This window comes from Marmota monax, unplaced genomic scaffold, assembly GCF_021218885.2.
Source record: "Marmota monax isolate L192 unplaced genomic scaffold, Marmota_monax_Labrador192_F-V1.1 WCK01_AAM20220418_F8-fsc00051, whole genome shotgun sequence".
Classification (NCBI taxonomy): domain Eukaryota; kingdom Metazoa; phylum Chordata; class Mammalia; order Rodentia; family Sciuridae; genus Marmota; species Marmota monax.
Window position 1 is genome coordinate 14,456,593 of NW_026695202.1, and position 15,157 is coordinate 14,471,749.

The 15,157-nt window shown below is 47.0% G+C and overlaps 1 protein-coding gene across 2 annotated transcripts in view; it reads right to left on the reverse strand.

Annotated features, from left to right (window-relative positions):
• Scube1 (signal peptide, CUB domain and EGF like domain containing 1) overlaps window positions 1-15,157 on the reverse strand; it is a 134,657-nt gene that overhangs the window by 105,451 nt on the left and 14,049 nt on the right. For both annotated transcript variants that reach the window (XM_046429592.2, XM_046429591.2), the window contains exon 3: window positions 8,211-8,339. In XM_046429592.2, the coding sequence (XP_046285548.1) occupies window positions 8,211-8,339 (129 nt within the window). The remainder of the gene's footprint in view (window positions 1-8,210; window positions 8,340-15,157) is intronic.

The following is a 15,157-nucleotide window of genomic DNA, read 5'->3' on the forward strand; positions in this document are numbered from 1 at the left end:
TGTGAGGAGAGGGGAAGAGGCAGGCAGGCGGGGGCCCTGGCCTGAGAGGCCTTGGGAGTCAGGCAGTGGACCCGGCACTACCCTGGAAGCAATGGGAGTCCTGTAGGAGGCCCTGGGAGAAAAGGGCTCTACACAGTCAGACAGGGTGAGACAATGTCCCAAGGGTCATCCAAGTTGTCTAAACAAGGCAGCAAGCTCTTTCCTTGGCCCAGGGAGACAGAAGACTTTGGGGGAGGGGGTACTCTTGGCATGAACTCTCTGGAGTGAGGGGTACCCTCTTTCCCTCTAGTGCTCTAGCACTAGCCTAATGGATTTCTGAATGCCCTCAGGACTCAGGACTGATGGCAGTCTAACATCATATGACAGGGAGCCTTCCCTGAGCACAGCCAGCTGGCACTGTCTTGGGCACTATGGGTCAGGGCTGGGCAGTGGGCACAGGCTTACAGGCTTATGGTCCTGAAGTGGCAAAATCACAGGCCTGCACGCTGGTCGCAGCTCTACTTCTTACTAGCTATTCTGACCTTGAGTAGATCGCTTGCCCTCCCTAAGCCTCAGTTTCCTCATGTGTAAAAAGAGGACACTAAGGGCCTCCGCCTTAGTGAAAGAATATGAGCACCACGTGAGGTGGCTCCGGCAGCACAGGAACCTGACAACACCCCTCATCCCACCCTGTGGAACTTAGATGAGTGTGAGGAGGGGCACACACTAGTGCTCTGGGGAGTTTACAGAGCGATCTGGTTAATCCATCAGTTCTGCTGAGCCTAGTACAGATGACTTCTCTTCATCAGGGGTAAAAAATGCTGAATGTCCAAAACTCAAACTGTGAGCAACTTGAGAAACGTATTTTTCAGTAAGTCAAGGTAAAGACTAAGGTTGAAGAAAACATCTGGCTAAGTGAACTAATGGCTTTTGAGAAAAAGGAGCCTTGCTTTGTGGAGACGGGAAAAAATTATCCACTGCTGGTTTTAATTTAAGATGAAAAAAATCTTATTCTATTAGCCTATGTACTGCTCTGCTGTCCAAGTGCGTCGAGTGTGGAATAATATTTTTCAAACAGAACCACTGCTATTTCAAGTAATTACACAGCTAAAAGCAGTCATTTGGGGTTGAGCAAGATCTCATCATGGTTCCAATTCCCTCTGGTGTCATTTTCTGTTATATTTGAGAAATTCCTCAATAAAGATGTCAAATAGAGAGAGGGCTGTGCTCCCCAGAGGACAGAGCTGGCCACCTTCCAGGACACGGCCATGGGCAAGCCATCTCCACAAGAAAAGAGCCTCGTTTCCTCAAAAGAAAGGGAAAGAAAAGGTTCCACTGTGAGAACTCAGGCAAGAGCCCCAGCCCCCAGCCTCCTCTCCTAACCAGCGACCATTTCGACCCTTGCCATGGATTTCTAAGGTGACAAGGATTTGCCCTGAGGAATCCAGTGGAGGTTCAGAGAGGAATGTTACAACTGGACCAAACTTGACCCAGACTTCTGGAGTCAAAACAGACGGACCCACTCTCCCAATGCGTGATGGGCTGTGGGCTGAGTCAACCTCAGAGGACCTCTTACAATGCAGCCAGCCTCTCATCACCAGCTAGCAGCCCTGGGGTTGGCTCTGAGCTTTGTCAGGTGGCACAAACACAATTCCAGGCAGGTAGTCAAGTGACTGAAGCAGAGTGGCGAGCAATGGGGAGTGGCGGGGATTGTGGTAATCAGGAGAGCACACATCCCCTCCAAGGGTCGGGCAGTGAGCCCATTTCAGTTGCTGCCATCACCACACTGATACGTGGGCAAGAGGTGCCCCTGTCCTGGACCTCATACTCTGAGGTCCCTGCTCTGTACCAACTCTATCTGCAGCCCTCCCTATGCAGTAAGGATTCCAGGGGGAGGGGGTGGGATTCATGGACACCTGGAACATACACACTGCTCCAGACCAATCCTGGGTATTTGAGGACCCTAAAATTCCCTGGCCAAAATGGCCTCATGCATTCAGCTCTGAGAGAGACAGATGACACTAAGGTTTATGCCACAGCAAAAGGGCAGCTGCTTTGGGAGTGAATGGCCACAGCTCCAACATTCACATTAGGGTATCCTCAGGCTCACTGTGGTGTGGAATAGAGCCAGGAGTGGGGGAGCAGGGAGAGGAGCAGGCACTGTCTACACTACTTCTTTCTGGCATGAAAGTTCATGGAGATCTAGAATTCTGAATTCAAGTCTAGCCTTGCAAGTTATTAGGAAGTAATGTTTGTCCAGACAGAAGAGACAGGGGATATTCTGTCTGGAGCTTTGTCATTACTATAAGACATATATCCATGTGGGTATGGGCCTCCATTTATACTCCTGCCCCAAGTCCCACAAATGTCAGGCTGAGTGACTGTGGCTAAGCAGGAGTGATGCTGGAAATAACAATTTTTATGTGATATCTCTTAATTTTTAAGTGTTGACAAGTCATTCAATAATTATAATAACAAACACCACCACTGTGTGGATAAACCAGACATGCTTGTGGGTCAGATGAGGGCTATGGCTGCCAGCCTGAAACCTCTGCCATGATACGGTGACAACAGACTGCACTGGAACAGAGCTTTACATCTGTATGCCGAGCTCTCTACGTCTCCTTCAGACTCCTCTGCAGCTGGCACCGCTGACCTGTTTCATAGCTGGGGTACAAAGGCTAGGAAGGTCGAGGAGCGGGACACACAGGCTGTGATGTATGAGTGGTGATGCCAGAGTGTGACCCTGAATCTTCCAACTCCAGGCCAGGCTGACCGTGGGCAGTGTGTGTTTTGGCTCCCATGTCCTGACGCTGTACCAGGTATCTAATTCTCACAGCATTTCATGGATGAGGGGGCTGAGGCTCTAAAAGGTCACCTGACTAGCATAAGGTCACATGCTCAGTCTGGGCTGGAGCCAGATGGAACAGAGGTCTGACTTCCCTGAGCTGGAGTTTCTTTTTTTAAAAAATTAATTAATTAACTAATTTGATTCTAATTTGTTATATATGACAGCAGAATGCATTATAATTCATACTACACATATACAGCACAATTTTTTCATATCTCTGGTTGTATATAAAGTATATTCACAGAATTTGTGTCTTCATACATGTACTTAGGGTAATAATATCCATCTCATTCCACCATCTTTTTTACCCCCATGCCCCTTCCCTTCCCCTCTCTCCCCTTTGCCCTATCTAGAGTTCGTCTAATCCTCCCATGCTCCCCCTCCCAACCCCACTATGAGTCAGCCTCTTTATATCAGAGAAAACCTTCGACATTTGTTTTTTGGGGATTGGCTAACTTCACTTAGCATTATATTCTCCAACTCCATCCATTTAGCTGCAAATGCCAGGATTTTATTCTCTTTTATTGCTGAGTAATATTCCATTGTGTATATATATTACGTTTTCTTATTCATTAATCTACTGAGGGGCATCTAGGTTGGTTCCACAGTTTAGTTTATTGTGAATTGCACTGCTATAAACATCGATGTGGCTGTGTCCCTGTAGTATGCTGTTTTTTAAGTCCTTTGGGTTTAGACCAAGAAGTGGGATAGCTAAGTCAAATGGTGGTTCCATTCCCAGCTTTCCAAGGATTCTCCATACTGCTTTCCATATTGGTTGTACCAATTTTCAGTCCCATCAGCAATGTATACTCATACATTTCTCCCCACATCCTCGCCAACACTTATTGTTATTTGTATTCTTAACAGCTGCCATTCTGATTGGAGTGAGATGAAATCATAGAGTGGTTTTGATTTGCATTTCTCTAATTGCTAGAGATGTTGAACATTTTCATATATTTGTTGACTGATTGTATATCATCCTCTGAGAGGTGTCTGTTCAGTTCCTTGGCCCATTTATTATCTGGGTTATTTGGTTTTTTTTTTTTTTTTTTTTTTTGGTGTTTAGCTTTTTGAGTTCTTTATATACCCTAGAGCTTAGTATCTCTGGTTTAATTCCTAGCTGGAGTTTCTTTTTGAGAAGAAAAACAAAAAGAAGTCTATGGGAAGGATCTTCCCTCAGTTGAAGGTAGGGCTGCCACAGGGAGCTGCTTGTCTTGGTTGCCACATGTGTACATCTGAGCCGTATGAAGCTGCACTCTGCACTCAAACGTAATGGTGTAGTGTGGGGCAGCAGGAAGGTGGGAGTCTTACCCAGTTCTTTTAAATTAATCAGTGTAAAAAAAATATCTGCTACCATCTCACTCCAGTAAGACTGGCAGCCATTCTGAAGTCAAACAACAAGAAGTGCTGGCGAGGATGTGGGGAAAAGGGTACTCTTGTACATTGCTGGTGGGACTGCAAATTGGTGCGGCCAATTTGGAAAGCAGTATGGAGATTCCTGGGAAAGCTGGTAATGGAACCACCATTTGACCCAGCTATTGCCCTTCTCGGACTATTCCCTGAAGACCTTAAAAGAGCGTACTACAGAGATACTGCCACATCGATGTTCATAGCAGCACAATTCACAATAGCTAGACTGTGGAACCAACCCAGATGCCCTTCAATAGATGAATGGATAAAAAAAATGTGGCATTTATACACCATGGAGTATTACACAGCACTAAAAAATGACAAAATCATGGAATTTGCAGGAAAATGGATGGCACTAGAGCAGATTATGCTAAGTGAAGCTAGCCAATCCCTAAAAAACAAATGCCAAATGTCTTCTTTGATATAATGAGAGCAACTAAGAACAGAGCAGGGAGGAAGAGCAGGAGGATAAGATTAACATTAAACAGAGACATGAGGTGGGAGGGAAAGGGAGAGAAAAGGGAAATTGCATGGAAATGGAAGGAGACCCTCATTGTTATACAAAATTACATATAAGAGGTTATGAGGGGAATGGGAAAATAAACAAGGAGAGAAATGAATTACAGTAGATGGGGTAGAAAGAGAGAGAAGATGGGAGGGGAGGGGAGGGGGGATAGTTGAGGATAGGAAAGGTAGCAGAATACAACAGTCACTAATATGGCATTATGTAAAAATGTGGATGTGTAACCAATGTGATTCTGCAATCTGTATTTGGGGTAAAAATGGGAGTTCATAACCCACTTGAATCTAATGTATGAAATATGATATGTCAAGAGCTCTGTAATGTTTTGAACAACCAATAATAAAAAAAAATATATCTGCTGGGAAAATAATGCTGTTGAAACAAAGATCCACCAGACTCCACAGTGGGTCTGTAGGGTTGGGCCCGGAGAGCCGGGGTACTCCTGACATGGAGAACAGCAGAGCATTTATGGGCAGGTGGTGTTGCACAGATCGTAGTGCTGGGGCCGGCAGGGGAGCCCCGTGGGTCAGACACAATCCAGAGAGTGCAGACAGGGCCCTGGCCCCTGTGAGGTCCACAGGGTGTCAAATCAGCTCACATCAACACGTGTCATTTGAAAGACTGCGACATTCTGGGTCTCGTGTCAGGCACTCTGCTCTCTGCTCTACATCTGTGCTCACACTGAAACTTCACAAGAACCCAACACGATAGGGCTTATGCATTCCTTTTTACAGATATGGACAGGCACAAGGCAGGCAAAGGTCACACTACTCAAACTGGAAAGCCAGGATTTAGTCCCAAAATGGCAGTTCCCAAGGTCTATTCTCTTGGCTACTGAGTGATATTGCCTGCTTCTAATGGGCTGTCCCACAGGGTCTGTAAGCTCTGCCTGAATTGACTAACTGGTTACTGACAGGATACGCAAACAACTGGGACAGTGGAGCATTTATATTTTGGGAGGATTAAATGACAATACTTAACTGTGTGTGCCATAATGCAGTTGCCTGGCTCTGTGGCCCCACCATCCAGCACTCCTCCCATATACTCTGAGCCCAGCCTCGATGAACTGCCTGCAGCCCTCAATGCAGGCTAGGCCCTCCACCTAGCCAACTTCTCCTCAGCCTCAGGAGATCCCACTTCGAACTAGCTCCTCTTTGAAGCCCCCCACCCCTTAACCCTGCTCCCTTCCCCATTCCCACTTCATCCAGGAGAAACTTTTCACAGGAACTTGCTGTCCAGGCCTCTGTTTTGGCACTGATTTGGGTATAATTACATGTTCACAGATCTGTTTCCCATAACATCATCTGAGACCCAACATGAATTAAACAAAAACAGGCAGGAAACTCAGGCTAACTTGCCACTAAGAGGCAGAGTCCCCAAGTGCTCAGGGTGTCACACTGTCCATACTATGTGCCCCAAAACTAGGTGGCAGGATGGAAGGTTTGCTCAGTTTTTAGAAAGTGTTGCACCAAAGGCCATCAAAAATCCAAGTGACTTTTTGGTTCCTTAGTTCCACTCATGTGAAGGATTCTACACATGGGAAGACAGGAAAGAGAATCACCTTTGGATTCTGATGGTGAGAACTAACAAAAGAAGCAAACAGAAAGGTAGCCAAGTCCTCCAGAGTAACAATAATGCCTATCAAAACAGCACCTAGTAAGTGCTGGTCACTTCATTCACACTGTCATTCCATCCTTGCACACAGCCTAACGGTGTGGGTGGCACAGAGATCCTATTTTAGAATGGGAAGATGAGGCTCAGAGACCATGACGACAGTACCAGCCACAAGCTCGAGGGCACTTGGGCCAGTCTGCTGCTGAGATGTCTTGACATTACTGCTGTGAGCAGTAACCAAGACCTCCAACAAGTAAATAACTCATCCCTGGTCATGCTCCTGCCAAATCCAGACCGTTAATCTGGTCTCTAGCTGCTGTGCTCCTAGTCACTCAGCAGCCATGGCAGGAGCAGGCTTGGGGACAGGCAAGCATGCTCCAACAGCCATGCATGTTCTACCATGAGAGGCTATTTCTCTTGTTACAGATGGCGAACACCTATTATGGGTTGAATGCTGTCCCCTCAAAACACGTTGAAGTCCTAAACCCCAGTACTGTGAATGTAACCTTTTCTGAAATGCAATCTTGCAGATGATCAGGTTAACATGATATAGTTACAGTGGGCCCTAATCCAACACCACTGGTTTCCTTAGAAACATGAGAAATTTGACATGTGAAGACACAGGGAGAAGCCAACAAATACCTCAAACTAGGAGAAAGGCCTAGAACAGATCCTCACTTGCAGTCCTCAGACAGAACCAACCCTGCCAATTGTTTGTAGACTCCTAACCTCCAGAAGAGTAAAAGAATAAGTCTCTCTTGTTTATGGCACCCAGTTTTGTTACGGTGGCCCCACAAAACTCAGCTAGGTTGTTGGCAACTTAGTCCATGGAGCAACTAGGAGATGGTGGCAACATGGGCCACAGGAAAATACCCGAGGTGCATATGACATTAGAAGGAGAAGCAAGCGACAAAAACATGAGGATCATCCAACCATCACAGCGGGTAGTGCATACCTGGACACAAGAGAAGACTGATGCAATACCCTACACATTCATATACAAGGGGAAGACCATGTGAAGATAAGATGCTTTCCAAGTTCTTTCCCTAATCTTCTATATTTTTCCAATTTTATTCAGCAAAAAGACTATGCTTATACATTTTATACAACTAGCTTGAAAATATATTTGAGCCATAGGAATATAAGATTGTGGACTGAACCGTGTCCCTTTGAAATTCTTATGTTGAAGGAATTCAACCTCTATACTCAACCTCCAAATGTGACTATCTTTGGTGACAGGATCTTTAAAGAGGTAAGTAAATTGAAACTAGAATTGTTGGGGTGGGATTGTGGTTCAGCGCTAGAGCGCTCACCTAGCACGGGCGGGACCCAGGTTCAATCCTCAGCACCACATAAAAAAAAATAAAGGCATTGTGTTGTGTCCATCTATACCTAAAATAAATAAATAAATAAATAAATAAATAATATTTTTTAAAAATAGAATTGCTAGTGAGGGTCCTACTCCAATATGACACAGTGTCCTCCTAAGAAAAGATCAGGACAAAGAGAAACACCCAACACATGCATATACAAGGGGAAGACCATGTGAAGACACAGCAAGAAGATGGCCATCTGCAAATCCAGGAGAGGAGCCCTTCCAAGAAACCAAATCTGCTAATTCCTTGACCTTGAACTTCCAGCCCCCAGAACTGTGAGGAAAATAAATTTCTATTTTTTTTAAGCCATTCAGTCTGCAGTATTTCATGGCAGCCTGAGCAAACCAACACAAGAACCAAAGGAGGGCAAGCTTTCCCACAGCCCCCAGCTCTGTAAGCTGGAGCCAACAAGTAGGCAGGACATGCCCAGAGAGCATGGCATGGCTACATTACTCACCTAGGCAGTTATGTCCATCATGTGCCAGCATGAAGCCATCAAAGCAGGTACACCTGTAGTTTCCTGGAATGTTGATGCACTCGTGGACACAGCCCCCATTGTAGTAGTCATTCTCACACTCGTCAATGTCTGTAAAATGAAGGATGTAAGAGGTGTCAGAGGAAGAGCTGGGGGTTCCCTCACCCCCACTGCTGAAGCCACTGGATCTGAGTGATTAGGCAAGGACTCAACAGGTATTCACTGAAGGACTTCCTGGGGAATGGGAAACATAAGGGCTATACAAATGATGATCCTGGCTCTGCAACAAGGCCGGCCACGAGTCTTCAGAGCAGGGCCATGCACCAGGCACGTGTGCGGTGCCTTCCGATTCCTAGCACAGTGAAGCACGCAAGATTTGCACCTGGTTCTGGCTCCCTTGAAAGGCTCTCAATGAATAGGAGGCTGAATGCATGAGGATTGTGTTTACAATCTCTGAAACTGGCTCTCTTGAGACAGGGGAGACCACAGTAAAATCAGCTTTGCCCATCACCCAAAAGTGCAATCTGTGGATCGAAACAAAAGTCCACTAACTCCCTGTAATGGTAAGACAATGTAAGAAGGTTCAGCGAGAAATGACTTTGAGTTACCGAGAGCCTTGATCCAATCAATGAGCTAGTCACCTATTGGGGTAAACTGAAGGCGCGCATGGGTGGGGCCCCGGCCACGGGGTATGGATTTACATTTGGCATGCAGAGCTCCAACTCGCTCTCTTTCTGGTCACCATGAGATGCTTCCCTCTGCCACACTCTTCTGCCTGGATGCTCTATGTCACCTGTAGCCCCAGGGAGTCCAGCCATCTAGAGGCTGAGACCTCTGAAACCGTGGGAGCCCCCCAACAATCTGTCCCTTCTCTATGATTGTGCTGGTTGGGTCTGCGGTCATAGCGGTGAAAATGCTGACTAAAACGCTCCCCCGGGGTTTCCTTCCATCTCAGCCTCGGTGCCTGGCTTCCTTGTTGTAACAAAGGCTTCTGTCTCCTAAACAATGGTCAATGGCCTTTGTAAAGGTCACCCTTTTTGCTGTCATAAGTCTTTTTCAACGTTTCCCCTCAGGGGCCCAAGGCCATCAGCCCTGAGACCCAGAGAGAAGGCCAGGAAACCTCAGGGGCGCCTGGTTGCCCTTCCACAGCCGCTTCCACACCCAAGTCCCGCGGCCAAACCCCACGTCGTTCTCCCAGCGACGTGGGCGCCACCGACCCTGGTCCAAGTTCACCAGGGCACACCACGCTACGGGTGGCTGGTAGCGTGCAGCGGGTTTCAACCACACGGCCCCGCTCTGGAGCCTGGGCGGCTGGGGGCGGAAGTGCCGCTGCCAGCCGGAACCGGAAGTGCCGGCACCCAGTAGGACCGGAAGTGCCTCTCAGAGGCAGCTGGGCAGAAGGCCGCAGTCCACAGGACCGGGGTTTTCGAGGCCGTGGGTTCGGTCCGGCGTGGGGCCAGCCTGCGGGGAGAGAGGGGCCCGAAGGCCAACCTGGATGCTTCCTCCACCGCCTGGGGAGCTGTCCAGAGGCCCCGGCCACCATGCCGCCGACTGGTGCAGAGGACAGCACCCGCAGGGGACCCACCAGGCCAGCTGACCAGTTCCCAGTCGGAGCGCAGTCTGCAAGAGACCGCAGAGCCGAGGCGAGACTTGGCTCAAGGTCACTCACCTGGTGTCCACTCAGCCAGCCCCCCAAGCGGAGCAGGTCTCCAAAGGTCCCCGAGATAGGAGGCTTCACCTCCCTGCCCGCAGGGGCCATCAAATCAGCCTTGGAAGCAGACTCGATTCGGAACTCATTTGAACTGATTTTAATCTCTATGTGTAGTACGCTTAGTGACATTAAAGGAGGATGCGAGACTTTAGGTTTGTGGAAAGGGTGCGTAAGTTCATAAAATAGAGGGATACTGATTGCTTCCCAGTCTCCAAGCCCCAGCCTGTCTCCAGAGACCCAGAAACACCAATCTAAGCACCACCCTCGCTAGATCTGCATACACTCTAAAGGCATTACAGCCCAACTTAATGCAACGAGCGCATGCCTCAGGGGTCCTCATCACAGTGAATATTGTTTTCCTTCCACATTATCTTCATATCAGCTACCAGATGTGATTTTTCCATACCCTTAACATGGTGACAGGTTGCCCAGTGGTCAGTTCTTTCTATTACCTGCCACCATGAGTCTCATCTCTCATTGCTCAAGACTCAGTAGCTCCAGAACTGTTCCCTCTCTTAATCAAGTGACTCAGGGGAAGGTGGCCAGGTCCAGCTCTAGAGGCTGGCCTTCAGGCCCCTCCCATCCTCTGCAGACTGGCTCCATGCCGGGTAGAACCCACGGCTTCCAAGTCTGATCAATCTAATCCAAACAGAAAGTGCCACTAGCAATTGCTGTTGGTCCCATGGAATATATGTGACATGGGTTGGATCAAACAGACTAAGGGAAAAGACTTTTATTTCATACTTAGGTAAAAGAATTCTCCCTGTCCACTCCCTGTCTTTCTCTCTAGCTCTCACTCTCTCTGTACCTCAGAAGGAAGAAAGCCAGGGCCTATTCTGGATATATCCACCAGCCTTTCTAATTCTCACAGCAACCCTCTGGAATAGGTAGTTTAACTCTACATTATGGTTATGCAAACTAAAGTACAGAGAGGTCAGGCAGTTGCTCAAGGTCACATAGTAAGTGGTGGGGTAAGGATTGGAACAAAGGCCTTTCATTCTACAAAGCCTACGTACTTTCTCATAAGTTAGAATGTCCATCACATACCAGTCATTGGCAAAATGCTTTATACATTTTATTTCACCCTTCACATATTTATGCCATATACTGAGAAAATATTATCCAGTCATCCAAACACCCATGTACCCATCTATACTTCCTCTTGTTCCTCGTCCTTCCGACAATCTGTCCATCCATCCATACACATATACCTGCCTGTTGCATATACATCTACTCAAACAACCAGTCAGCAATATAGCCACCCACCCACCCACTATCCATCCACTTACCCCATAACCTATCCATACAAATACTCATCCAACCATTCTTCCATTTATCTATTTATGCTAAAATATATCATCTAAATTTCACCACCTCTCCATTCATCCAGTTATCTATGCACCCATACATTTATTCAGGCACACATCTGCTCATATATCCAAATATTCAGTCATACATGCATCCATCCAAATATTCAGCCAGATGCCCATCCTATTAAATCTAAAAATCCACCCACCCCCACATCCAAAAATCCATCCAAATGCCTAACCACCCACTCATTGATCCAAACACCCACCCTTCTATCAAACATACCACACACACACACATCCTAACACCTACCCACTCATCCATATACCTAATATTCCAACCTTCACCCTTCAATCTACCCAAATTTCTATTCGCTCCTCACTCACCCACTCTTTCAGACATCAACAATCCAAAAAGCTTAAGATATACATGCAATATGATCTTCAAAACCAATAAGATGTTAGGACAAAGAAAAATGACAGTTGATGAGTAAGATAAGCTGGTAATACTGTGGAGAAATATGTCTGGTAATTCCAGCACAATTACAAAAGGCAACCTACCAATATGGCTGAGCCAAAGCAAAGAAAGAAACACAGTCTATAGCCACACCCATAAAATGCAAGTAAGCCAGTAATAGTGATGAGGTCTGAGAATCCCCAGACCTCCTAATAGGAGTCTTTCTTCCCCTGATTAGGAATAATGATGAACCTCAATTTCCCTGGAATAGGTAAGAGTTTATGCCTATTGTCTGGGTGTCATTTCTAACTGTACTCTTTTCATTATTGGGATGATAAATGATTTGACCACCATGGCCATAAGGCATATGATCATTGAACAGTCAGTGAAACAACTTCTAGACTTTTCCTTTCTTTGACTCCCATAGGGTAGGCCACAGTAGACACCAATGGGCTGGAGTGCAGGGAGGTTCACTGCTCATGTCTCTTCCCTTCATCTGCACCGAGAATTCCCCCAGACCTGAGCATCTCTTAGCCTCATCAGTTCCTCTCCTGTCCCCAGGACTCACATGCTCCCACAAGCTTCTGGGACAGCCAGGTTGACCCCCCTGCAGCACCCAGGATGGAGGACATTTGCTCACAAATCAAACCTTCCCAGATTTCCCATTTGTGTCTTGAAGTTTTGTTTTTTAAAAACATGCAAGCCTCTTCCTTTAATATGTAAGAGAAACCAACTAAGGAAAATCTCTGTCAACACAAATGGACTTATGTAAAAACCACATCCAGTAGCTACCACCTGATGGAAGAAGCCCCACAGGCCTTCAAGACACTCATCAGGCTCAGACATCTGTTGAAGAACCATTAGGATCAGAAAAAGAACAGGCACACAGAAGGTAAAGGAAGTCAGGGACAGGGCAGAGATCTGGATGCTCATTCTTATGGGTTTTTTTTGGCAGGGGGGTGGTACTGGAGATTGAACTCAGGGGCACTCAACCACTGAGCCACACCCCCAGCCCTGTTTTGTATTTTATTTAGAGTCACGGTCTCACTGAGTTGTTTAGCAACTTGCTTTTGCTGAGGCTGGCTTTGAACTAGTGATCCTCCTGCCTCAGACTCTCAAGCTGCTGGGATTACAGTCGTGTGTCACTGGGCCCGGCCAAGGATGCTCATTCTTAAAGGACTGCTGCGAATTGCATTGTGTTGCCCAGAGATATGTTGAAGCCAACCTGTAGCACCCGAGAATGTGACCTGATTTGGAAATAGGGTCTTTGCAGATGTAATCAAGGGTGGGCCTTAATCTAATGACTGGACACAGACACCCAGAGGAGACCTTGTCACTAGGCCCCCAGACAGTGGCTGCTTTCAAATGCACGCTCTCTTTCTGCTGTTGGAACCACTTCCTCAAGGTGCATATGATGAAGGCTTTTAAAAAGTATTCTATGCTCCAAAAAACCATTAAGATAAATGATACGGAAGGATATCATGTGTATTGTTATTTTTATTTTCAATGTCTGCACCTACCCTTGAGGGGTAGTGTCGCGACCCCTTGCCCGCAAGGAAGACGCAACTCGAGAATCTTCTTTCAACAGTTTATTCAGGCCCTGGATATTTCTTCTTCTTCCTCTCGGGTGCCCCTCCCAGCCTTAATAAAGCATCCCAAGCCCCAATGCAAAGCTGCCGCGTGGAACTTTCTCACAGGGTGGTGAAAAATCATGTGCCAACTTTCCCAGATAAGAAATTGTTTGTCACCGACCACAGCGGAGCCAGCGCCATCTTGTAATGGCGACCATAATCTGCAGAAACGGCAGAAGCGGCTCACCACAGGGTAGTGACAGTTGAAGGTGGTCTCGGTGGGGACTTGATACGCACAGAGAAGGTGGGCAGGACAAAAGGTCTGACCAGCTTTCAGAAGTCCACCCTGAGATGAGAAGCCCACCAACTTCTTTCAGCCACCCCTGCTCCTTCCCCAGCTTTTTTTTTTTTTTTTTTAGTGAACACTATTCCCAATAGAAGGCAGCTCCCAACACCCGACAGAGCAGAGAAAACCAGCACAGGGAACCACTTATTATGGGATTTTTAAAAAGGTCATACAGTTCCACTTTTCCTATATTAAAATGGCAACATGCGCACACACAATCCCACAGCTGGGTGACTTGCCAGCATCACTGGAGTGGAACCCAAATAGGACTTTTTTTTCCATTTAATTCAAAATTGATTCTCACTGCCTTATAAAATATATATTTATTCCCTGTTGTCCAGATTCTAAAAGATTGTTCTGCAGTGACTCAGAATACCTCCCCTTTTTATTTCAATACTATTTTCGGGTCTTGAAAATCAGGACTGAAAACCTCAAAATGTGGACTTTTAAAGCACCACATCCTCCATTCTCAGAGATCATTACTGAAAATGTTTTCTCGTTTCCCCTCAAGTTGGCCTTTTTCTTAGACACTCCTCCAAGGCAGTGAGCCCGAATGTTCTAACAAAGGCCCCTCTCGCCTGGCACCAGCACGGCCTCCCTTTGTCTGCTTTGGGGAGACCACGCACTCCTCAGATCATACGCCGTCTGGACGGGATGCGCGGCTTAGGAAGTTGAGTCTTCACTGATGGATAAATCTTAATCCGGTTTGTTGGCTAATTACACTCTAGGAAGGGGGCTTCTCAGTGGCCTAGCAGGAAGGATTAAGTCCCACTCTCCAGTGGTGCAAGATTAAGCTCTGGGTCTGTAATGACTGAGTAAGGAGACCTGCTTTCTGAGGGCCCCTGGCATCCATCGATCAGGTTTCCCTTCTGCTGAGACAATGCCAGAAGTGGACTCAGCAGTTAATTACAGCAAAAGTCAAAGGTCATGCAAAACCAACACACATCTATAGACTTTCCCATTCCTAACTGCACACAATGAGCATGGCTCAAGCCAGAAAGCAGGAAGGTTCCCCTCACCCCACTTCATGAACCAAGATAACCATGGGGTCTAGCCACTTGGCAGCTTCCAGTCTGCCACGTGGCTTTGGGCCACCACACTTCTGCTCAAGCTGTTCCTTCTGCCTGGAGCCCCTACCCCTGTCCCATCACCTACCCACCAGGGCCCTGAGCTCCAGTGTCACTGCCTCTCTGAAGCTCTTGCCCATCTTCTGGTAGACATGACCCCTCTGCCCACTCTGGGCATCACACTCCCACCAACAGACATCATCATACTCTCATTTGCTTGTGTTTGTGTCCTTTGATGTTGCAAGCCCATGGGTTCAAGAATCATGTCCTGTTCAGCTTAAGCCTCAAAACAAAAATGGCAGAAGGTATTCAGCAAAAGTGTACTGGGCATTGAGTGAATGAACAGCAGATGACTGGAGCCTCTGGTGACTGAGTCCTATAACGTGAGGCAAGATGTAGGCCCTGTGTGTACAACCATCCTGGGAGCTGGGTGCTCACAGCTTTACTTTGCAGCAGAGAAAACTGAGACT